Genomic DNA, 24,164 nt, shown 5'->3' with positions numbered 1-24,164 from the left:
CTTTCCTCTGGTGTAAGCCCTGGTCCTCTCCAGGACCTTATATTCCATCAGCAGTGGGTGTGGCTACCCACAGCATTCCTCCTCATCCCCCTCTCTAGCAATATTTCATCTACTGTTTAGCTACCTCGTAAGAGTCCTTGCCTCGTAAAATGTTTTACTCTGGCTTCTTGCTAAGTCAGGACTCCTTGCCAATCACGCTTGTTGGTTAAGTAACAGCTTCATAGTTAGGCTTCAAACTATGAAGTTATACTTCAAGTTTCAACTATGAAGTATGAAATGACCAACCCATTACCTTGCCAATAGTAGAGCTTATTCACAAGTGTCAAGTGAAAGAGTGACAATTGCACCCTGTCCCAGAGAAAGAAGCCATCTGGGCCTCCTTCTCCTCAACAAAGTCTGTGTCTCATGCATCTCACCCTCTGAAAGGACCCTCTGAGAAAAACGATCTAAGGCCACCTGAAAGCCAGAACCGTTTGGTAGGGAATCTTGGAAGCTGGGGTCAGAAAGGATTTCCAAGATCACCCAGTTTAATATCCCTCTGATGTTCCACCCAGCCAGGTGCAGGCATCTCCACCCTCTTCCTGTAGGGCCACAGGAAGCCTCCCAAGGCTCCATTTCTGCAGTTATTCAGTGTTCGTGGTGCATTAGGAGACTGACATTTGGAGGCTCCTGTTGTGCATGGAAAACTGCACTGTGTGCTTACGGTCTCTGTCTTAGCAGTGGTTCCTGCTGATTGAGACCCCACTGCCCAACAGGCCCAGTGCCAAGCACCTGGCATGCATTATCTCCTTCAATCCTCATGACACCCTGTAAGAGTTTATAGGTGAGAGGCTGCCCCGGGTTAAAGAGCTCCTACATTATAGAGCTGAGATTCAAACCCAGCTCTGCTAACTGCAACTGCCACATCCTCTCCGTCACACTACACTGTCTCTCTCTTCTAACTTTCTCATTACTGAGAAACAATAGTGGAGAAATAGATTAATGGGGCTCAGTCAGTGTTAGACAATATACCCTCCTAGTTAGAATGGGTCATGAAGCAACAAGCCTGTTCTCTATCAAAGAACCAAAGATCATCTCATTTCTAATGCATGGAAGTTTGCTAAGCAAGAAGGCAAAATATCCACTAGAAATATGAAAAAGGCAAGCTCTCAGTTGATCTGATGTAGAAACACGTGAGCAGAGTTCTCCAAAGGTCATGACCCTGCAAAGCCATCACATCATCACATGCTTAATGGTATCTCATGACCATTAGTACATTCGGCAAACGTGTTCTGTCCATCTCTATTCCATTTGAAGCTATGACCTACAAGGATAGGTTCATGTTTAAATCTATCAACAAAATGCTTTTTGGAAGCTACATGCTGATTCCTCCAATACTGCCACTGCTCAAATCATCCCTCTTTCATATTTGCCTTCACAGTCTGTGACCCATCCTTCCAGTTTCCTCCTTAAAAGAAAATCTTCACATACTGAGGGTGTGTCTAATTTTGGAAACAGCTAGATGTCATTTGGAACCAAGTCTGTGTATAGTACAAACCACCAAGCTGCGTTGCATCATTAATGGGACAGAAACAATTCATGACTCTAAAATAATAATGCACATTTTCTTGGGTGCTTCTGAAAGCCATTTCAGAGAGGAGCTTCAAATACACTTTGATAAAGGACAGCAGCTGCGGAAAATATGTGTGGTCTCCCAGAGGTGTTTGGAAGGCACTGACTCCATCCCTATGTTCATGAATCACTGGGCTTTGCCACTTCTGCCTGAATCTCTACCTTTCAGTAATCCCACAGTCAGTAAGATGTGGAAGGGAAGTGTTGGTTTAAAATCAGAACCAAGTGAATGAAACGCTTTGGGATGACATAAAACAAATGGCTGGGTTCATTTGCTTTTGTCTGATTGTCTCCTGTTGCCCCCTTCTTCTAGAGCCCAGCTCCAAAAGAGAAAAATTTAGACAATGACACTTATAAAAAATAGGAAAGCAACACTGTGTTTTGACTGATGAATACATCCACGAGCCTCACTGCTTGTACCCACGAGCAGTTTCCTTGTTCTTCAAAGGTGAAGGGCAGAGTTTAGGGAACCTGTGTTACAGTTCCATGGGCGCGAGCTGATGTTTGAGAGGACCTCAAAGTCCTGAAAAGACAGCCAAGTTTCAGTGAGCTTCCCAGGAAGTCTCAGAAAGACCATTGCTTTTTTTTCCCCCGTCCCCATAAGTTTATTATGAAAACACCTGGTGTGGGGATAAGGGGACAAGTACATGTAAGTTGGGGAGCTCAAGGCGATGCAGTGCCGCTTCTTCACTTTGACACCATAACTGCTGAGGGCAGGGCCAGATCGTGGGTCCACAGCACGTACTTGGGGTCGTTGCTCTCACATGGGGAGCTGCCGGGGGCTGTGCCCTTCCTTTTGCAGTGCTGTAGGGCACTGTTGGCAATATTTGAATTTATGGCAGCTAGGGAGGTGAGCTGAATTATGGGGCATGCTTCAGGCATTGACCAGGCACTACATCTGGAAGTCCACCAGAAGTGGACGCCACCGGCTTCACATCTCTGTTGGCCTCACTCAGCAGTAGTGCTCCCCAGCCAGTGCAGCCACAGATCTCCAGCCCCAGCCCCAGACCCCCTTGCTGTTCCAGCTGGGCTGGCCCTGGCTCTTCAATGGCACAGGCAGGCAGTGCTGTGGGGCTGAGACCCTGGAGTGCTGGGCCCAGGGCCGAGGAGGTCAGGCCAGCACAGCCACGGGGTCCATGCTGGAGGTGCAGTTGCTTTTTGATTTATTCCAGGCACCTTGTACTGTGAATTCTCCTAACCTTTACATAAGCAATGATATTGTCTCTGGCCAATGACACTTCAATAAACATGATGAGCAAATCAAATGCTAACAAACAGAAAGGTTTTACTATTGCCCTAAGTAATTGTGGCAGACGCCGAGGTTAAGGCTTCTTGTCTCAAGATGTGAACAAATTGCAGGTGAGATTTAAGGATGCTATTTATTGCAGAAGCCAAGGTGGTTTCCAAGGGAGAGATCACACCCAATGCGCCAGTGATACTTACCCATGGAGTGGAGTTGGGGCAGGTCCCCTTCTGGGGCCACCCTCCCTGGAGCAGGACTTTACAGGCAATAGGAGGCTGCCCGGCTCCTTCCCCAAACCATCTTCCCTCCCAGCCAGATACTGACACCTGAAATTCTCACCATGCAGAATGTAAAATTCTTCCACAATCTATTGTTTTGGAAATGGAAAGTAATTTATCGAGCCACTTGCAGATTAGTTATACTTCAATGTGTACAAATGGCGTAGGGAGAACAGGAGTACCGTCACCGGGCATACATGAACCAAGAGAACTGACTCACGCTAAAGAAGGAAGAGTAACCCAGAGGAGAATTAGAAAAGCAGATAAAAACTATCCATAATCAACACCAGCCTACTAACCTGGGGCAGCCCCAATCGGAGCTGTCTATAAGGACATTGCATACAGGCTGTCCCATAAGGACAGCTGACGCCAGTGTATCAATCTGCCAGCCTGACTACCTTGAGGGGAGAAATCGTTGTAATCCAGAAACTAAACCATTGGGTTTGGCTCTGAGAAGATGGTCAAAAAGGGCTTCAAACTGGAGGGGCCAGCAGGAGAGGAATTGAAGAATGAGCTAGGTCATTAGCAAGGAGATACACACACACCTCAAAAATGGCGCTCCAGGGCTAATTCCACAAACCCTCTCCAAAACCGCCATTGTTTCTCTTAGATTCAGTCCTGAGCTCCCAGAAGGATGGTGTTTGGAGGTCTTAAGGGGCCAAGCTAATGCTAAATTCATCAGTGCTTTGTTTTTCCTTCTTCTCAGTCTAGAATAGAGGAGGAGAACATGACACAACCCTGGACAATGTGACTCTATGGTGCTAGACTTGCTTGGAAAGCTCAATTCAATGTCCAGTCAGAGAATGACTGAAAACCTGTTTATGTGACTGTTCTGAACAGCAAAAGAAAGGGCAGATGCTAAAACGTTTAGGCAGGACACAGAGGATAAAGCAAAGGAGGCTTAATCTTTTGTATGAATGCTGTATTGAAGTTTTGTGTTAAGTTTGCTATCAAGTGATTAAGGCAGATGTGAAAGAGCCACTGAAATATGGCTTCTTCTCTGTAAGATCACCACTGATCCGCCCACTGCCATATCCAGTGAATTTGTCGGAGTTCTCCTCTTTCTTGACCTGGATGATATTGGTCCCCCCTGGGTGAAACTCAGACTTCTTTTGATTTCTTTTGATTTCAACTGTTTCTCCATTTCCTTCTCCAACTGCTTATAAACAGATGTCATCCATCTCCTCAGAGATGTAGCTAACCAAAGCCTGAAACCCAGATCCTGGCCATTATTTCTATCAGTGGTTCCTGGAGGTTTTCTCTACCCTACCACCTTTCCCTCAAGAATCTTCATTTCTCAACTCTATCATTTTATTTAGGTAACTCTCCAACATCTATCCCGAATCTAATTATTCCTCTCTGGTTCTTTCCACTGGAGACCCACTGTTGTTTCTTTTCTCAGGCTTAAATTATTCACACTTATCTTGGCTCATAGCAGATGTTCGATCAATGTTAGCTCCCTTCCTTCTCTCTCCATTGTCCCTCTATTTCCAAACAGCTTCCACATCCCAGGTTATGCCCTCCTCTGCCCCACCCACTCCTCCACTTCTATCATGCCAGTCTTGCTGACTCTCACCCACCTCTGATTTACCTCCCTTTTATCTCACCCAATACACCAACTTCTAGGATCCATCAGGACCCATCCTACACACAGCTGCCCAATGTGTTAAGTAGCAACCTTCCTTAAAAGAAAATCTCACAGATAATCAAAGCACTGCCAGATATGAGCTCACCTAACTACCTTGGCAGTTTCATCTTCCACTACCACATACATCCTCTGCTTGAGGCTAGAAATTGGGCAGTGGCACCCCAAACACAGCTACTATTTCCTCATCTCCATACCAGGCAAAGTTTGTGCCTGGAAAACCTTTCCCTCCTTTCAGATCTACACACACCCATTTGTCCAAACATATCCTATCCAAATTTATTTCAGAATTATGCTAATATTGTACAGTAATAGTTGATTGAAGTTGGAGCTATGGGATGTATATTAAGTTTTAATAACTTTCTCATAAGTCCTCATTATGTTATCACTTCTTATCTATTCTACTCAAAAGTCTTCTACAGTTTAGATTAGTCTTTGATGATGTAAAGATATTATCTCTGTTGAAGGACTTGCAGTCAAGAAGGCAGGCAGACAAAATGTATATGAACAGAGTAATTGAGTTTTCAAAGCCCTGATGCAGTGCCACCTCTCCTTAGAACCTCTTTTTGTCACCCATCCAGAAGTATTTTCTCAAAGCTCTGAAATTCACGGTTCTTCACTAACATCTTCTGAAGCCACATCTATGTTTGTCCCTGTGACTGTTGCCTCTATGTCTTTTTCCCTCTAGTCTGTAAACTTACTGTGAACCAGGACTGGGGTTCACCTACAAACTTGTTCTCAGTACGCCCACAGAGTGCCTGACACACACAGTAGGAGGTGGTTTGTGGAGGTTGTGTTGATATCAAGGTTGTGTTGTTCATATAGAACAAAATCGAATGGATAGTTGATATTGTGGCCTATAGACATTAGAACTTTAAGAATTCAGTGATGAGGCAAGTGAGGGGGCGAGGTCCAGTTAATGTCTATTGAGAGAGGCTTAATAAGTGTTGTCCTGTCTTAGAACTACAGAAAATGAAAGAGTGAAGAGGTTACAGAAGACTACGAGCAGAGATCAAGAGGAAATCAACAAACTTGAAGTGGGATTGGGGGTGTGAGCAGAGAGGCCTGCCCACATTAAAGTCTTTTTAGAAGACAAAGTGTTAGGTATAGCAAGTGGGGAACAAGATAAACTAGTTTGCCAAAGGTAAGCTTTAGTTCAGTTCAATGTGATATGATGGCCTGACACCAAATGAAACTGTCCTATGGGCAACCAAACACCTGGAACTTGAGCTGACATAAGATCAAGATTTGGGAGTCATTAGCATCCATTGTCCATGAATGAGAAAACCTGAGGCTGAGGATCTAGGTATTCATTCTGTTTGGGACAGAAAAACGAAGATGGACTAATAAGAAAAGCAAGAAAAGGGTAGTGAGAGACGTAATACCAAGACCCAGAGTATGTGAGGCTTTGGAAATCATTGACAGTGGGTTTCGAAGGAGGTGCAAGTCACTCTGTTGGCAAAGCAGGTGTAGCAGAGAAGTTGAGAGATTATCGCTGTTCTTGGGGCATTTTCTACAGGGAGTTGGGAACAGAAACTAGTTCTTAGAAAGTTCGGGAGAAACAAGAACATATAATCCCAGTAAGATGGGGTCAACAGTGGGAGATTGCAGGGATGTTTGGGGAGGGTTTTCAGAATTGCCAAGTGCTCTGCTATCAAGGCGAGATGGGCACAGGCATCGAAGGCCAGGTTTTCTGGGCAGGAGCATCACAGGAGGACATCCCTCCCCTGGAGCATAATAGCTGGAACCAGTTGTTTAACCCACTTCATCCTCCTAATGAGGAGGTTTCTTTTTATGAAACCTCCATGATGAATACTTTACAATGGATGAATATGAATGAGAAACACATTTACTATGCCAGGGAAATAAAGTTTATTGGGAAGTAAATGAAAGAGCCTCCTTGTATTCCAGAGAATACCAAAGAAGCAAGGAAAGAAGGAAGCACGTTGAAGTGCTCCCTGGAGCTCAGATTACAGGAAGGTGAACATCTCCAGAAGAAGCTCAACCTTCAGCATGAATGTGTTTTCCAGACATTGGGAGCTAATGCTGTGTGTCTTTCTTGCTGGGTCTGGAACACATTTCAGGGCCTAGAAACATCCAGTTGGCATGATGAGGTTACTAAGCGGCAACTGAGCTATGGCAAAGACAGAATCTGGGAACTTTTCCTACTCTTGATCTAAGTGGCTTCACTGACATCTTCAAAGATGGTTCAAGCTTTTAAATTAACAGCAACGTGCTTGACAGCAGCCATTGGATCCGCAGGAGTTGCCACAAGCATTGGTGGTGGCGCATGGGTTGCAGGGGAGCCTGTGGGTGGAGGGTGACACAGAGGTTTAGAATTGATTGCAGATGGGAGGGGAAAGAGTCCTGTGAGCCTAGAAGCACCCCATGATCTCTCATTGGTTGGAGTCAGTTGGAGGCAAATTTGACTCCAACCAAATCTTTCTCTCTCTCTCCCAGAATGCCATGTGCCTGGGTGGAAGAAATGTCTTCTTAAATTGTCCTTTTGAAAGGACATCCTTTCAAGCTCTTGTGGAAGTTAAACTCTGCCTAGCCAACCGTTAATGTTGTGTCTCTAATACCAAAGGCAGAGGCTAGGTTCTCTTCACCTTTGTGCCTTCACATGGGTGTTACTGTCACAGATGGCTGGGCACATTGTGGACAATTAATATGTGTTGTTTGGTGAATTGAAAATGTGGCCCACATGTGTGTACCCACAGTGTCTTGTAATCCCATCATACATGTCTTCCAGAAATGCTTAGCATCACACTCACTTGCAGTCCTCGCTCTCCAGCAGGCCCCGGTACGTGTTGATCTCACACTCCAGCCGGGCCCGGACGTCCAGCAGCACCTGGTACTCCTGGTTCTGCCGCTCCAGGTCACAGCGGATCTCGGCCAGCTGGGACTCCACGTTGCTGATCAGGCACTGCACCTGGGCCAGCTGCGAGCTGTAGCGGGCCTCGGACTCGTTCAGCGTGTTTTCCAGAGAGTTTCTCTGTGGATGGGAAAATGAAGAACGTCACAGAGCTGCTCCTCTAACCCTTTCTCTCTATTGTTCCAAAGAAGCTATGAGCTTCAAGGTGCAGGAGAGTGTCTGGTGTGAAGGGACCCCCGGGACTCCGATTCCCCAGCCCGGCCTTTGTCCCAGCAGGTCTGGACAACACACACCAGGTTGTGCTGGGCCTGCAGCTCGATCTCCAGGGCGTTGACCGTGCGTCTCAGCTCGATGATCTCCGCCTGGCAGGTCTGCAGCTGCTCCGAGCTGGTCACCACCTGCTTGTTCAGCTCCTCGGTCTGAAATGTCCAAAGGGGAGAAGACAGATGAGGTGCTGCCTCCAGGACCCCGAGGGACCTCAGTCCTGTGTGACCACAGCCTAGACACCCACCTGCCTGGAGAACCATTCCTCCACGTCCCTGCGGTTGGTCTCCACCAGGGCCTCGTACTGACACCTGGTCTCGTTCAGCACGCGGTTCAGGTCCACAGTGGGCGCCGCGTCCACCTCCACGTTGAGGCGGTCTCCAATCTGGCTACGCAGAGAGTTGACTTCCTGGTGGAGCAAAGGGAAGCAATGAACCCACAGAAATGGATCTGCTGTCTTTCTACCATAGGAAAATTAAACTCAACCTGGCCAGGAGTGCACTAAAGAATATATACTAACCGTTCCCAAAGATTAATGTATTTAGTGTGTAGGAAAAAATTCAAATAGGCATCACATCAATTCCTTTCTCAAAAAACTGGAACATCCTCACATTTTCTTGTAGGATTAAGTCCCAACCATCCCATATCCTGTAAGTATTACACACCCAGCCCTGCTGCTCCACTGGCCACAATCGATATAACCTGCTTTCCCACTTCTGTGCCTTGGTTCAGCCTCCTCCCTCAGACTGAAACCCCCAAATATTGAAATATTCCTTCTTTTTCAAGACATGCATCTGAGAAGAGTTCTCTATCTCCTTTCAGGCAAATTGGGTTGTTCCCAGAGCATTCTACTCATATGCCCCACAGTATTTATTTCCCTCTGCCTTGTATTATATCAAAACGTGGATCTCTCCACATGACACTGATTGCTCCTGGAAGAGAAGGAACATATCTTTTTCATTTTCCCCTGCCAGTTCCACCACCCTGTTCAGAACTTAAGAATGACTAGCAGAGAATAGGGCTTAATGATTTCTTCCAGAGCATCTCTCCTATACTTGTCCAACCCTCACCCAGCTGCATGATAGTTAGCAACTCACCAGACTCCTTGTTATGGATATAGCATCTTCCTTCTCAGAAATAAACTTGAGCTCTTCAGAGAAGGTTCCCAGACCAGGGAGACTGACAGGAATTGCTTCCTGGTTCCCAATGCTAAATGCTTAGCTCTGAAGCTTGCTTTTTAAAATTTTCCTCTCACCTCATCGTGGTTCCTCTTGAGACACAGCAGCTCCTCCCTCAGGGACTCCACCTGGGCCTCCAGGTCAGACTTGCACAGGGTCAGCTCGTCCAGGATTCTGCGCAGGCTGTTGATGTCGGCCTCCACCAGCTGCCGCAGGGACAGCTCCGTCTCATACCTGTGAGCACAGAGAAGAATGGGAGGAGATCCGGGAAAGTAGCCCACCTTCCTGTCCCATGTCTTGTTTGGATGGGATTGGCCTGGCTTCTAGTCTGTTCTCTCTCTTCCATATGTTTCCCTCAAGCTCTGAAGAGTTGGGCTGGAGAGGCCTCCTGACTCACACTAAAACCAGAAGTCTCCCATAGGGATTTGGGAGATGGATTCTCTCATTCTTCTCCCAGTTTTTTTCAGTTAATCCACCATCACTTATCCATTTCCCCAAGAACAATTGATTTCAATCTCTAACTATGGGTAAGAAGCCCTTTTCAGAAAGACCAATATAGCAGAAGAACAGGCAGCACATGAGTCTGAATCCCTGTTTGAAACTGATTTTACACAATCAGACTTTAGTGGAGAAATAAAAAGTGGGAAATAGCTTTCTCTTCCCTTCCAGGCAACAATAGGTTCATGGGGCCATGAAAGAGCTAATGGGGTCTTAGAGGTGATATGGTCCAGAAGTCTCAACCTACTTGGTTCTGAAGTCATCAGAAGCCAGCTTGGCATTGTCGATCTGCACCACCAGCCTGGCGTTCTCAGACTTGGCACACAGAATCTAAAAACAAGATTATACCATGAGTATCGCTTGAACTTCCGAATGTCTTATTGTTCAGAGAGCCAGCAGCTGTTGTGTTCCCACACAGTCCATCCCCTCACCTTCTCCTGGAGCTCCTCAATGGTCCGGAAGTAGGACTGGTAGTCCGGGCATGCAAATGGCACCTGCTGCTGGCACCACTCACGGATGCGGCTCTCCAGCTCTGCATTCTCCTGCTCCAGCTGCCGCACCTTCTCCAGGTAGCTCGCCAGGCGGTCGTTCAGGAACTGCATGGTCTCCTTCTCGTTGCCATTGAAGGAGCCCTCACAGAGCCAGCCACAGCCATCCACATTGGCGGGGATGTTGCAGGCCCCAGGCAGGGTGCAGCTGTGGCAGCTGGGGGCCACGCAGGGCCGGCAGGAGCAGCTGGTGTGGCAGCCCACGTTGGGCAGGCAGCAGTTGTATGGCATGGTGCTAAGAGAGGTGATAGGAGAGCAGGTGAGCAGATGAGCTGCTGGAGGTGGATGTGGATGAAGTTTGAGTCTCTCCTTCCTCCACAGTCCTTTTATACCCTGAGCGGTGGGTGGGGGCTTGGCGTACTGCATAGTTTTCTTTCCTCAATGCTTCAGCTAATTTTTCTCCAAAATATGCTAGTTAGATGCTTCCAAAGAGTCCCCCCTCATCTCATAAAATTATTCCATTCAGCTTGTGTCACATCAGGCTCCTCCTGGATGCTGGTGGTTGGTGAAATCAGAGTTTCATCAGATGGCTTCAAAGGAGGCAGAATCATCACAGCCCCAAATGGCTCTCCTCATTACTCAGAGAGGAGGACAGCGAAGGACATGGGGTGGAGTTATTTTGGAATCAGGGACTCCTCACCCATGAGCTTCTGCCACTAGAGTCCCTGGAAGGAAGGCTTGGGGTGAAACTCTTCTTGGTGGCCTTCCCCTCTCAAGCCCACCCACATTTCAGTGTTGAGCTCAAATTGTCCTTATAGGAGAAACTTGTCTTCTATTAACTGTGAGGATTCTGAGCATTTCTTGGTAGGAGAATTGACTGGGACTCAGAGGATTTGCCGATACTTGGAGGGATTAGAAATAATTGAGTGTTCATGATTGAGAAATGAGAAAGTAAAATGGAAACTACAAACTGGATGGTGACAGTGCTAAAGCTGTGGCAAACTGTGGGCCACAGACAAGGTCAACCTGCTGCTTGATTTTGCAAATAAAGTTTTATGGGAACACAGATATGCCCGAGTCATTTAGGCATTGTCTAAGGCTACTTTTGTGCTATGGTGGTAGTGTTAAGTAGTTGTGACAGAAACCATATGGCCTGCAGAGCCTAAAGTATTTATTATCTGGCCCTTTATAGGAAAAATTCACCAAGCTACACTGAAGCAACTGTCTTCCTAAGTATGAGAAAGAAAAGCAATATCTGGAAGGGAAATTACATTGGGAATAGTCCACAAGAATGAGAGTTCAGGTGGCAGCATTGGAACATAATTATGAAGCATAACACTCCATACTCACAAAGGAAAACCAGGATGAGATGCTCAGACATAATTGGTGACCTTATCTCAAAGCCTATGGAAACTTTCCCAAATTATTCCTAGATTTATGCCTCTTTCTGAGAGCATTAAGCACACTTTGAGTTGTGACTGTGCCAGCCTGAGAAGCTTGAGAACAAGTCGCAGTACCTATGAGAATGCAATTTGACTGTTGTCCCTAAGAATCGGATGCCATCTCTGGTAAATGTGCTCCTCCCCATAACTCTTGGGATCAGGTTATCCTTTGACTCTTCCAAACCCTAGGGCGTTTTGCCATTGCCCAACAGTTAATCTCCCTAACAAAGTAGCCTTTCCTACCTCATCTTCTTTTCCCTGCCACTCTATCTGTCCTTTGTTCTGCGCAGAAAAAACAGAAGTCCCAGAAGATTATTTATGGAATACAATAAAAATCGCTTAAGGAGAACATGTCCAGATTACAAAGGCAGCATGGGAGGGGCAGAAAAGCACATATTGAGTTCACATCCAGAAAAGTCAGTTCCCTTTTAGAGTTTTGTTTTCTTCATTCCTTAAATGGAATTAATAATAATGTTGCCTTCCTCATAGATTTTTTCAGTGAAAAATAAGATACTATGTCTGAACAGACTTTTTTCATTATTATCTGCGCATGTCACTCCTGCTAACCCAATGGTGATCAAACATCACTCACTCATCCTAGAGGCATGGAACTATATCAACAAAAATGCAAGTTTTAATATTAACTCAGTGGCTGGAATAGTGCATTGGTAGATGGGCCATTGTCCCCTGTTCTCTCTGCTAAGTTCCTGATCTTCTGGTTTTGGTGACCTCATTTGGGATGACCTTGAGGAAGACAAGTTATCCACGTGGGGTTGTATTGCCACTGAAGCCTCTTTTCTGGCATTGGCATTGAAAACTGGGCTCCACTCATCCTCTGGGAATTCTCCAGCCTTACAGCTCTGAGCAAGCATTCATAATAAGGATGATGGCAGTGATGATGTGATGGTGATGAGGATGATGCTACCACCATTTCATGAATACTTATATCTCAAACATGTGCTAAGCACATCTGCACATTTTCCCATTTGATACTGCCAACATCTCTGTAAGGCTGGCCCTGTTATCCCCATTTCACAGATGAAGAAACAGGCTGGTAAAGGCTCAGAATTTTCCCAAGACAGCCAATTAGTGGCGGGGCTGAGATTTGAATAACTCAGGTGCCTGACTCGTGACCCTGAATATTAACCACAATGCAGAAAGCTGACATTTGACACAGAAGCTGCTTTGACTATGTGAAAGAAAGGAAATCATTCATTTCTGTTAGCTGCTTCTCCCTTTATGGTGTTTCCTTCTAGTCCCCTCTAGGAACCCCAGACCCCTTCAAACGTCTCTCTGTCCAAGACATCCTCTCACTCAGCTACTCTTTATGATCCCTTCCTGAATTAAGACCATCTTATGCTAATTTTCTTTTCTTCACAGGAAAATGGCTACTATTTTGCACAATTGATTAACATGCCCAGATTGGAAATTATTTAGCCTTTTCTTAGCAAAAGCAAAAAAACACAATAGTATGATCTGAAGTGATTTAGAACCTTGGAGAAAGCCTACTCACCTAACCCTGTAACTGTTTACCTGAGACATAAGTTCTGTTTCCCAGAATCAAAGAATGGTAAAACTGGAAGGACCTGACGTTATGGATGAGAAAACTGGGGCCAGACAGTGAGGCAGAAAGGAAACGAACATCAATAGATTACTTTCCAGTCAGTAGTCTACTAGTTCCCTTCACATATACTGTTCTGTCCCCACCTCAAACCTTGGTGTTCAGATTCCATTATCAATACCATGTACTTGACTTGAAGAGACTGAGGGCTTGGCAAGAAATTTAACTCAGCCAAGTTCACACAAGTAAGTAGACCCAAGTCTGCCTGGCCCATCACACCTAATTGAGAGTTACAGAGATGAAATGCTGGCTAGGCCAAGGTGTGACAAGACACAAAGACTAAAAGAAAACACAGAAAAGAGGTCATGAATTCTAATGGCATCTCTGAGCACACGAACCACTTGCTCCTCAGTAAACTATGGGTTAAAGTGTGACAAATTCCACAAACTTGCCATGAAGCGTGACTCCTAAAAGTGATGGGATGGGCTTCTCTGGAGGAAGCTGTTGAGCCCTTCTGAATAGACCTGCTCTTCTTCTTGTAGATGCTGGCAACAGCCCCAGACCTCAAAGGACTCAAACAATGGCTTTGACCCCAGATATTAGGAGAGGAAGAAAGGATGCCTTAGCTCAATCCCACAGCAAATATAAAATTGCAGGAGAAACAGAAAGGAAAGGGACCAGCAACAGTATTCAGGAGATGAACCAGGGGGGAATCAAACGTCTGAGGTGGCATGCACAGTCTGCTTGAGTTCAGACCTGGAAAGCCCAGGAAATGGGCCACCAAAGAGTATTGGACAAGCTGGAAAACAAGACAACTGAGAAGGAAACTGAGCCCCTTTCAGAAAATGGGTCTAGGGTCAAAGAATTTCAAATAATGCTGAGTAGAGAAGACAATGTGGAGTTCAGTGGGGCATTTAAAGAGGAAAGAAGCTGTGGTGTGAAAAACAGCATGGCGGGATATAAATTCTACCCTTTGCCCTTAAGAAGCTTAGCTACTACATATTGGACCAGCAATAACAAAAATTACTACTAATCTTAATAAATACCTGGTTTATAAACTGTTTCTATAAACAGTATGATCCTCTTGGCAAGTGTATAAAGTAGGGAGAGAAGAGATTGCTATCTCCATTTTACCTTTGGAAGAAACTGAAGCTCAGAGAAGCCAAGTGGCTTGTCCAAGGACACAAAGCTGCTAAGAGTAAGATAGGACTAGAACCTAGGTTCCGGTATATGGTTTCAACCTGGCTCATTAGAATCCCCTGCAGAGCTTTTAAAACTCCCAGTGACCAGGCTGAATCCCATCAAATTAAATCAGTCACTGAGAACAGACTTGGGTCTCAGCAGTTTCTGAGGTCCCAGATAACTCCAAAGTCCAACCAATGTTGACGATCACTGTTGTCACGAACATTTGATGATGGAGAGCACCTGGAAGCAATTAAAAAGCGACATGGATGTGTATAAGGGAATAAAGAACACATTCATTTACAAAATTAAAGTGAGGCTACAATGACTGAGACTTTTGTTTCTAAAAAACAAACATGGTAGAACATGCAGATCCAAACAGCTTTGTCCCCTCCCAGAACTTCCCCTTCTGCTCAGATCATGTTTGGAGCCTTCTGCATTGGCATCATCCTTACTTTTTTAATTACCTTGTTTGTTGGTAGCAAACCTTTGCCCTCTAAGAATTGGTTTGGTTTTTGGAAGCTATTCATAAGAGAAACCCTGTGGTTGAGGTGGACAATCAAGTTAGATAATAAAAACCTCCATGTGCTTGTGGCTCATAATTGACTCTAAAGCCAATTCCCGAAGAGACTTGTTGAATATTAGTTGGAATCTGTGTGTAGAGGACAACTTTGACTAATGTCATAGACCTGAATTTATTAGTTATATTCTGATTTTTAAATTATTCTCTCTACTTTATAGTGACATCTTAGGTGCAACTGTAGATAGAATCTGGTTCGAATCCCATCATTGCTAATGACCAACTGTGATCTTAAATGTTTTAGGCTCCATTTTCTCATTTGTAAAATGAGTTTAAATTTGCAAAGTTGTGATAAAGTTTAATTAGATTAAGCTCTTAGTATTTTACCTAACCCATAGTAGATATTCATTAGATGGGAGCTGTATTAGTTTTCTATTGCCACTGTCATGAATTACCACAAACTCAGTGCCTTAAAACAACATAGATGTATTATCTTAGAGTTCTGTAGGTCAGAAGTCTAACATGAGTCTAAATTCAAGGTTTTCATTCCACTGGGTTAAAATCGAGTTGTCAGATATGTGTATATACATAGATGGAATATTAGGCAGCAATAGGACAAAATGACTTCCTGAAGCACATGGCAAGATGGATGAGCCTTGAGGACATAATGCTAAGTGAAATAAGCCAGACACTAAAGAACAGATACTGTATTACTACACTTTTATGACCATGGTAAAGGTAAAATCAGAGGCTTATAATACAGAATATAGGGGACTTAGAGATACTTGGAAGCTAGAGATGGGTGAACGGTTAGCTAATGAGGTTGAACTCAAATGTAAGAGAATAGATAGGAGTGAAGGTGATTCTCTAGTGGGTCTAGAAGTAATATTACCATATTGAAGGTGAACACGATTGAAAGGGGTTTTATAGACCTATGTATCCCACTGAGTAACACTACAAATATAAATAAGTTCTTGCATGAACTACTTCACAGGTATCATGCTTGTACAAAGGGTGTTTAATAAGCCCAAGGTACAGGGGGGAAACTGCTATTGCGTGCTATGGGCTATGCTTAACAGGGAAACATCAGCACTACCACAGCAACAACAGAGGTAAATAATGGGGGGAGGGACAAGGGTTAAGGGAAAGTTTAGATTTCCTATTTAGTGAGGGTATGTTTCTTGGTTATCTTTCTCTTGGGAACAATGAAATTATCTAAAATTGAGAGCATTGACAGACTGTGAACTTTGGACATTATACATGATGCCTAATGAATGCAGGTGGCTGAAAGATGCACTGACTGGAAAGTAGATTGCCGAACGATGGTGTATACATATGATTGAATACTGTGCAGCTGAAAAAGGAACGAAGTTATGATGCAGGCAAAGATGTGAATGAACCTGTGAGACATTGGGTGAGGCAAAAGAGGCCAGAAACAAAAGAGCAATTATTGTATGGTCTCCTTTAGAAAATGCTTATAAGAAAACAGGGGCCTGGATTGTAAGCTCTTATAGTGGTCACGTTTAGTCTGGAGTGATAATTATTATTTCTGGATTTTGAGAGGCTGTTTTATATATGTATAACCTGGTATTTAGAAATAAGAATTAACTCAGTCATGTCAGGACTAAGGTAATTCAGAACACAGGGCTAAGGAAGACATTGTCTATATTTTAGAACCTAACCTACTCTTTGAGACCAAAGGAAAAATGGTTTATTTTGTCCTGAACCTAAATTATCTGTAGCACATAATTTAACTCAACCTGTCTGGATAGCTCATTTAAAAATTGAAACAAAGGGAAACCAAAATAACAATAAGGGCCTTTAACCCTGCATAGCTTAATGTAATGACTGGATATATTCTGGAATATATTAAGCAGATAATCAAAAAGTTATTGGCAAAGTCCCTTGAGAGATGGGAGAGAAAATACTCCTGGGAAAAACCCTGATGTGTCAAACTTTAGGGGCACCCAAATCAATAGGACAAGCCCTTGATTTAGAGGCTTACTTTTGTGAATCTTATGTATATAGCAGAGAAGCTTAGCCTACCTATAAGTATGCCTGAGAGTTACTCCTGGAGGACCTCTTTTGTTGCTCAGATGTGGCCTCACTCTCTCTAAGCCCAACTTTGCAAGTGAAATCATTGCCCTCCCCACTACATGGGACAAGACATCCAAGGGTGAAAGTTTCCCTGGTGGCATGGGAGATGACCCACAGGAATGGGTCCGGCCTTGGCACCATGGGATCAACAATGCCATCCTGACCGATAAGGGGAAAAGAAGTGTAACAAATGAGGTATCAGTGGCTGAGAGAGTTCAAGCAGTCGAGAGGCTACTCTGGAGGTTGCTCTTATACAAGCTTAAGTTAGACATTGTTACCTATCATACCTTGCCAAATCCCAACCAAAACCATTCCAGCCAATCCTAAAGAACACCTAGGACAATATATGAGATTCTACAAAGTTTCCATGTACTAGGATAACTTTCCAGAAGCCTACAACCTCCAGATGGGTCCCTGGAGCTGATAAGTCTTGAAACCTAGAGGGCCCAGCCTCTCCAGAACATCTGCTAGTTCCATCTCCTTACCACATATTATTGACAGCCCCTTCCAACATGAAAAAGTTAGACTGCGCATAGCCCAAATACCCCTAAAGAGAGGGATAGAAAGATCAAAGGTGATGGTGACACTATACAGAGAAGATAAGATTTAACAAACAAGTATGGTTGCTGAATCATTATATTGATGTTGCTTTAGGTCTCCAGTGTCTTAGAGCAGCTGGAAGTAAAATCTAAAATTGTGGAATTGTAACCCATACCAAACTCTGAAATATGTTCTACAACTACTTGCGGTGCTGTGATTTGAAATTTATTGCTTTTTGGTATATATGTTATTTTTCAGAAAAAAGAAAAAAAATGTCAATTGTGATGATAAAAAATATATATATTCCTTCTAGCCTCCAATGTTCTGGAGCAGCTAGAAACAAAAATCTGAGACAATGGAATGGTAGCCTATTGCAAACTCTGGGGATCTGTCCTATAACTACTTGTTGAAGAGTCCATTGAAAGCTATTGTGTTTTTTTTTTCTTTCTTTACTTTGTATATATGTTATATTATACAATTTTTCTAAGTTAAAAAAACAAGGTGTCAGCAGGGCTGCACTTCTTCCTGGAGGCTACAAAGGAGACTCTACCTCCTTGCCCATTCCAGCTTCTACATTCCTTGACTTATGCCCCATTCCTCCATCTTCGAAGACACCTATGAATGGTAAATCTTCTTATATCACATCACTCTGACTTTTCCATGGTTACATCTCCCTGTGACTCTCTTCTTTTGCCTCACTCTTACACTTATTAGAGTCCTTACATACCCCTCTCCCCACCAGATAATCCAGAGCAATCTCCCTATCTTAAGGTCAGCTGATTGTCAACTTTAATTCCATCAGCAACCTCAATTTCTCTTCGCCGTGTAACCTAACCCAGGAGTTAGTATATGAATATCTTTGGGGGGGAAGGGTCCCGTTATTCTGCCTACCACAGGAGCTATGAGTGTTACTTTGTATTGTCATATAAAAATATATGTAAGCAGGATGTGGAGGAAAGGAACAAGCAACATTACAGAGGGTCTCAGGACTGAGCTTGACCTCAGATTTGCAGAAAATCAGACACAGTAGCAAATCACAGCAAAGAAGGAATCAATCCCAGGGGAGATGTTTCTCATAAGCAAAGTAACAGGGTACACAAATCTGAATCCAGGTTGGAACTTGAGTTTTAAAAATAAGGATCAAGGGAGAAATTATTTCAGAAAGAACGGTAGCTTTTTTTTTTTTCAAAGAAAGTATCATTTCAACTTATTTGATCATTTCAGTATATAGGACTATTTCACCAAGTGGGATCTGATATCTGCCCTCAAAAAGCCCAGTGTGTTTGTTATGTTAGTGGGAAAAACAGATCTGACTGGTCTCTGATTTCTTTATTTCAAAATGATCCTCTGAGGTTTCAGCAAGTCAATGCTTATCACTTCAGTGGATCTTCATTAGAGTTAAATAAATATGCTCTTTCTCTATAAATGCTGTTGCCATCAGCTCCCAGCGCTTGCTCATTTCAGTACTGAGAGACTTGCTCCCAGCACCAGCCTGACTACTGACAGTGCAAAAGACTGTGCCACAAAGTAGTGCTATCTGGGGACTGTTTTGTCCCCTTTAACAAATTGTAAATAACTTGCAGCCAAAGACTGTGTCTTTATGTTTCCCTCGCCCCAACTTCTAGTGTATACACAGAGTACATATTCAACAGCTACAGATTGAACTGAATTGGGCAAGATCCAAGCATCACATAAAGACCTAACAGGGAAATCTTTCTACCAGAGCCAAGGAAGGGAAGAGGAGAGCTGGAAACCAGGAGGAAGTCCCAGACACGGCACGGCAAGCCAGAGGACTCCCACACTGGGCGTTCCCGAGGCTGCCTGGACCACCAATAAGCCAGAATAATGTAACGCTGGATCCAAAACTTCCACTGAAAAAGGGCCTTTTTCCAGCCCCCATCTCAGGACTTCTCAGTTCAGATTTGGATGCCAGCAGCTCTGGCAGATATCAGTGTCAAGGAGGGAGAGAGAAATATCCAGGAATGGTCAAGGGAAGGTAGCAGCTACGGCGCTGCCCTGTCCCCTGCTGAGGTGCCTGTTGGGGGGTCTCAGCCAAGGGGCTCAGTGTTCTGACAAGTAGTCAGGGGCTGGGCAGCCTCGGCGGTGGGTCCAGGGTGCCAGGGCAACCATCTGCCCGCCAGGCATGGAACGGTTCTTGCATCTAAGACTCGATCCACTATATGATCTGACTTTTAAGTGGCTTTTTATACAGTACTCAAGTGATGAGTGTGTTGAAACAAATGAATACCAATGAGAAAGGCTTCTGCTTTGCCAAGGAAATCAAGTTTATTAGGAAGTTTACAAGGGAGGGCCGTTGGTACTACAGAGGATTCTCTGAAAAAGCATAGGAAGAGACAGACCCTAACAAAGGAAACGGTAATCAGGGAATGGTCTGGAGTAGGTTGAGGTGGCTGGTGAGTTTCTTGGCTGCTTTTCTGGGGCAGCTCCAGCCATGCAGGTAGTGTTTTCAGGTCCTTTTTGTCTAACAGACCACAGCCAGGTCAGAGCTCTGAGTCCCAGGTCCTGCATCCTTGCTTCTCTGGCAGTTCCTGGGCACTAACGCACAAAAGAATTGCAGGGTCCACAGCGGGAGCGGGGGGCGCAGGGCATGCAGGTGACAGGGGGGCCGCAGGGGGCACAGGGAGCGGAGATGCAGTGTCCAGTGGACTGGCCACAAGCATTGGTCGTGGCGCAGGGGTTGCAGGGCAGCCTGGAGACAAAGAATGACATGGAAAGGTGAGTTGAGAGAAGCTAGGACTCATACACCAGAAAGCCCCCAGGAGTGAAATGCCTGTCAGGCCTGTCCTGGTACACAGAGAAAGTCACCAGCCTCCCCCAAACTCCAAAAACCCAGCTTCTAGTCCCAACTCTGTCTATCCCTAGTTGATGAACTTGGACAAGTCATTTAACTTCTCTGAGCTCCAGTTTCTTTACCTATAGAGTGGGAAGAATACGAGCCAGCCTACCCGCTGGTTATTATAAAGTCAGATAGTCAGGGCATGGAAATGCACTCTGTATGCCATTCAGTATCAGAAAATATGAGACATCATTGATCACATATCAATATTCTATTAAAATGCAAAGAATTGGCTGCACAAGTTCAGTTTGTACATCAAATACTTCTTGCCATCAATCAATTTTATGTTTTTAATGATGGTCCCACTGTGTTGTCTGGGTTCTGTCGGAGCATGTCTGCTGTGAAGGCACAATTTCCATTCCAAGGTGTGCAATCTTTACATGGAAGCCAACTAGCAGTGCAGTCCTGTGCCCACGGCTTTATCAAACACCTCCAATGGGATACTCACTTGCAGTCCTCGCTCTCCAGCAGGCCCCGGTACGTGTTGATCTCACACTCCAGCCGGGCCCGGACGTCCAGCAGCACCTGGTACTCCTGGTTCTGCCGCTCCAGGTCACAGCGGATCTCGGCCAGCTGGGACTCCACGTTGCTGATCAGACACTGCACCTGGGCCAGCTGCGAGCTGTAGCGGGCCTCGGTCTCGTTCAGCGTGTTTTCCAGGGAGTCTCTCTGTGGATGGGAAAATGAAGAACGTCAGGGAGCTGCTCCTCTAGCCCTTTCTCTACATTTTTCCAAAGAAGCCACAAGCTTCTAGGTGCAGGACAGTGTCTGGTGTGAAGGGACCCCCGGGACTCCGATGCCCCAGCCCGGCCTTTGTCCCAGCAGGTCTGGACAACACACACCAGGTTGTGCTGGGCCTGCAGCTCGATCTCCAGGGCGTTGACCGTGCGTCTCAGCTCGATGATCTCCGCCTGGCAGGTCTGCAGCTGCTCCGAGCTGGTCACCACCTGCTTGTTCAGCTCCTCGGTCTGAAATGTCCAAACGGGAGAAGACAGATGAGGCGCTGCCTCCAGGACCCCGAGGGACCTCAGTCCTGCGTGGCCACAGCCTGGGCACCCACCTGCCTGGAGAACCATTCCTCCACGTCCCTGCGGTTGGTCTCCACCAGGGCCTCGTACTGACACCTGGTCTCGTTCAACACGCGGTTCAGGTCCACAGTGGGCGCCGCGTCCACCTCCACGTTGAGGCGGTCTCCAATCTGGCTACGCAGGGTGTTGACTTCCTGTGGATGCAGAAAATGGAAGAGTCACTATCCTCAATGAAGAATGGGCTGGAGAAATGGCAATGCCTGTTGAAGCTTGGGAAGTTTATTTCCTCAAACAAGTGCTCTTAGTTCCCCATGGCACAGTCCCATCCTCACCTTTACTGTGCCAATGCACTTGGATCCCAAACAGAATTCCCAAGGACTTGCTTGAACCCCACTGAAGAATGAACTACTGCCAGACTTTCCCAGTGTGCAGATTAGATTGGCTGCAGAAGACCTCAGGATGCAAAGAATTGGCTGTATAATTCCAGACTGCATAACAATCTTAAATTATCAATTGATAAATTGATGGATCATTTCCTCCCACCAAGCAAAAAATAAAATCATCTCCTCTCAGGAGGAGGATGAGCCTCAGATAACTTTTCATCCACACCTTGAAAGGGTAGAGATTCAAATTCCTCAGCGTTGATGCTATGGGCTTTGGTGGGAGGTCAATGACTTGGCACAGCACTGATAAAGCCATGCCAGGACTCATTCTACAGCTCAGGGACCAACCACAGGCAGATGGAAACACGCTGAGAAACTCAAATGATGTACCCGTTGTGAATGAAAATATATCCTGTGCGGGATCCTGGATAGGTTTCATCACCCTCAAATGTTTCTTTCATCCTGATATTTTAGTGTTTTTAAAGGAGGCTTGTAAATCTACCCTCAGCCTGGCCTTCCTAATTCAGCCACTCCAAACCACTAAAGTGACCTTGGCCTGAGGCTGTCCCAGGTGTTTTGATTTCTAATTTCTGGTCTCACCTAATTTCTGGTCTCACCTCTTCATGGTTCCTCTTGAGACACAGCAGCTCCTCCTTCAGGGACTCCACCTGGGCCTCCAGGTCGGACTTGCACAGGGTCAGCTCGTCCAGGATTCTGCGCAGACTGTTGATGTCGGCCTCCACCAGCTGCCGCAGGGACAGCTCCGTCTCGTATCTGCACAAGGACAAGGTCAGAGTGAGAACTGGCAGACTGTCAAGACCCCTGGGGTTGTTCTTTGATAATAAGCCCGTCCACTTTGTCTTTCCACTTCCCCCAGTGAATAGAGTCAGGAGGCAAAGCTCTGGTGGCTCGGTGAAGACCCAATTTTGATCCAAAATTAAACAGATTGGTTTGAGTGCTCATCTATTGTTGTGCTTCCTTTGCTCATTTCCCCCAAACCTCTGCAGAATCCTGCACAACCAGCAGATTGATCTGCTGCTTGGGAAGCTATGGAAACTACTTTTCTTGCGACATTAAGTGCAAAGGTGGGGACCTCCCTGCTAATTCTGAGCAACTCACTTGGTTCTGAAGTCATCCGCGGCCAGCTTGGCATTGTCGATCTGCACCACCAACCTGGCGTTCTCAGACTTGGAGACCAAGATCTGGGGAATGAGAGGTTGCTTAGAGAGGGTTGAAAATAAATGTGAAACATCAACTTCCTTGGAATGACTTTAAAAGCCATTTCAAAGGTAAAAAGGGGGAGCAAGGGACATGATGGCAAAGAAGCAAGAAACACGGCATCTGTACTGTAGATTGAGAATCATAGCAACCTTCTTGCTTAGAGATGATAGCAAGGCCCCTCACCTTCTGCTGGAGCTCCTCGATGGTGCGGAAGTAGGACTGGTAGTCCGGGCATGCAAAGGGCACCTGCTGCTGGCACCACTCGCGGATGCGGCTCTCCAGCTCCGCGTTCTCCCGCTCCAGCTGTCGCACCTTCTCCAGGTAGCTGGCCAGGCGGTCATTCAGGAACTGCATGGTCTCCTTCTCGTTGCCATTGAAGGAGCCCTCACAGAGCCAGCCGCAGTTGCTCACGTTGGCGGGGATGTTGCAGGCCCCAGGCAGGGTGCAGCTGTGGCAGCTGGGCGCCACGCAAGGCCGGTAGGAGCAGCTGGTGTGGCAGCTCAGGTTGGGCAGGCAGCAGTTGTACGGCATGGTGCTGGGAGGGTTTGTGGTGCCCAGTGGGAAGCAGAGTTCTGGTTCACTAAGGAGTTTGTGCATCTCCTTCCTCTGGGGAGCCTTTATACCCCCTCCACAGAGGGTGTGGACACAGTATTTAATGTCTTTTTTTCTCTTTACTTGGTACTTGTTTTCAAATGCCTTTCCCTTCAGTCTGTTATTTGCCTTCCTTAGAAGAGTCCCTTGTCCCATAAAATTCTTTACTTGGGCTTCTTGCTAAGTCAGGACTCCTCTCCAGGCACTAGACCCATGAAATCAGAGTTTTGTGGTTGACCTTCAAAGAGGCCACACCATCCAGCCCAAGTATGTATCCTCATTAATTGGGTGTTGGTCCATTTTGCAGGCCCATAATCAGACTCCTCTCCTGCTCCCCTTGGTATTTCTAAAGTGAAGCTGGGATCATTTCAAGGAAGAAGTTGCATTAAGTTACAGCAGTGGATTTTCTTTCCATCTGCATTAAGAGGAGAATCTTTAAATGATGTAGCACCCCAAACCTTGGAAGCCTTGAAGCAAAAATAAATGTTATGGTTTGACTTGAGCTAGGGTTGAGAAGTTTGGATCACTGGTTGGATTTTAAGTGGCTATATAAAACCCCCTGTATCATCGAAAAGAATTGTGGAGGGGAGAATTTTTAAAGTAGGGGCTTGATAATTTATATGATAATTCTGGGATAATCTTGAAAGTGGGCTGAAAAATAC

The 24,164-nt window shown here is 45.4% G+C and overlaps 2 protein-coding genes across 2 annotated transcripts; both read right to left on the bottom strand.

The window, feature by feature from the left end:
- Positions 1-6,639: 6,639 nt before the first annotated feature.
- Positions 6,640-10,506, bottom strand: LOC143685871 (keratin, type I cuticular Ha4-like). Its single transcript, XM_077163016.1, has 7 exons — positions 10,024-10,506; positions 9,840-9,922; positions 9,172-9,328; positions 8,164-8,325; positions 7,946-8,071; positions 7,552-7,772; positions 6,640-7,084 (listed from the first exon to the last, which is right to left on the bottom strand). Exons 1-7 carry the CDS (start codon positions 10,504-10,506, stop codon positions 7,000-7,002), a joined length of 1,317 nt encoding a protein of 438 aa, XP_077019131.1. The 3' UTR covers positions 6,640-6,999.
- Positions 10,507-19,693: 9,187 nt separating this feature from the next.
- Positions 19,694-23,508, bottom strand: LOC143685870 (keratin, type I cuticular Ha1). The gene is made up of 7 exons (XM_077163015.1): positions 23,095-23,508; positions 22,810-22,892; positions 22,308-22,464; positions 21,340-21,501; positions 21,122-21,247; positions 20,728-20,948; positions 19,694-20,132 (listed from the first exon to the last, which is right to left on the bottom strand). Exons 1-7 carry the CDS (start codon positions 23,506-23,508, stop codon positions 19,979-19,981), a joined length of 1,317 nt encoding a protein of 438 aa, XP_077019130.1. The 3' UTR covers positions 19,694-19,978.
- Between the last annotated feature and the right edge of the window lie 656 nt (positions 23,509-24,164).

This window comes from Tamandua tetradactyla, chromosome 6, assembly GCF_023851605.1.
Source record: "Tamandua tetradactyla isolate mTamTet1 chromosome 6, mTamTet1.pri, whole genome shotgun sequence".
Classification (NCBI taxonomy): domain Eukaryota; kingdom Metazoa; phylum Chordata; class Mammalia; order Pilosa; family Myrmecophagidae; genus Tamandua; species Tamandua tetradactyla.
The sequence above is the reverse complement of the archived record's forward strand: the minus strand, read 5'-3'. Positions and strand labels throughout refer to the sequence as shown.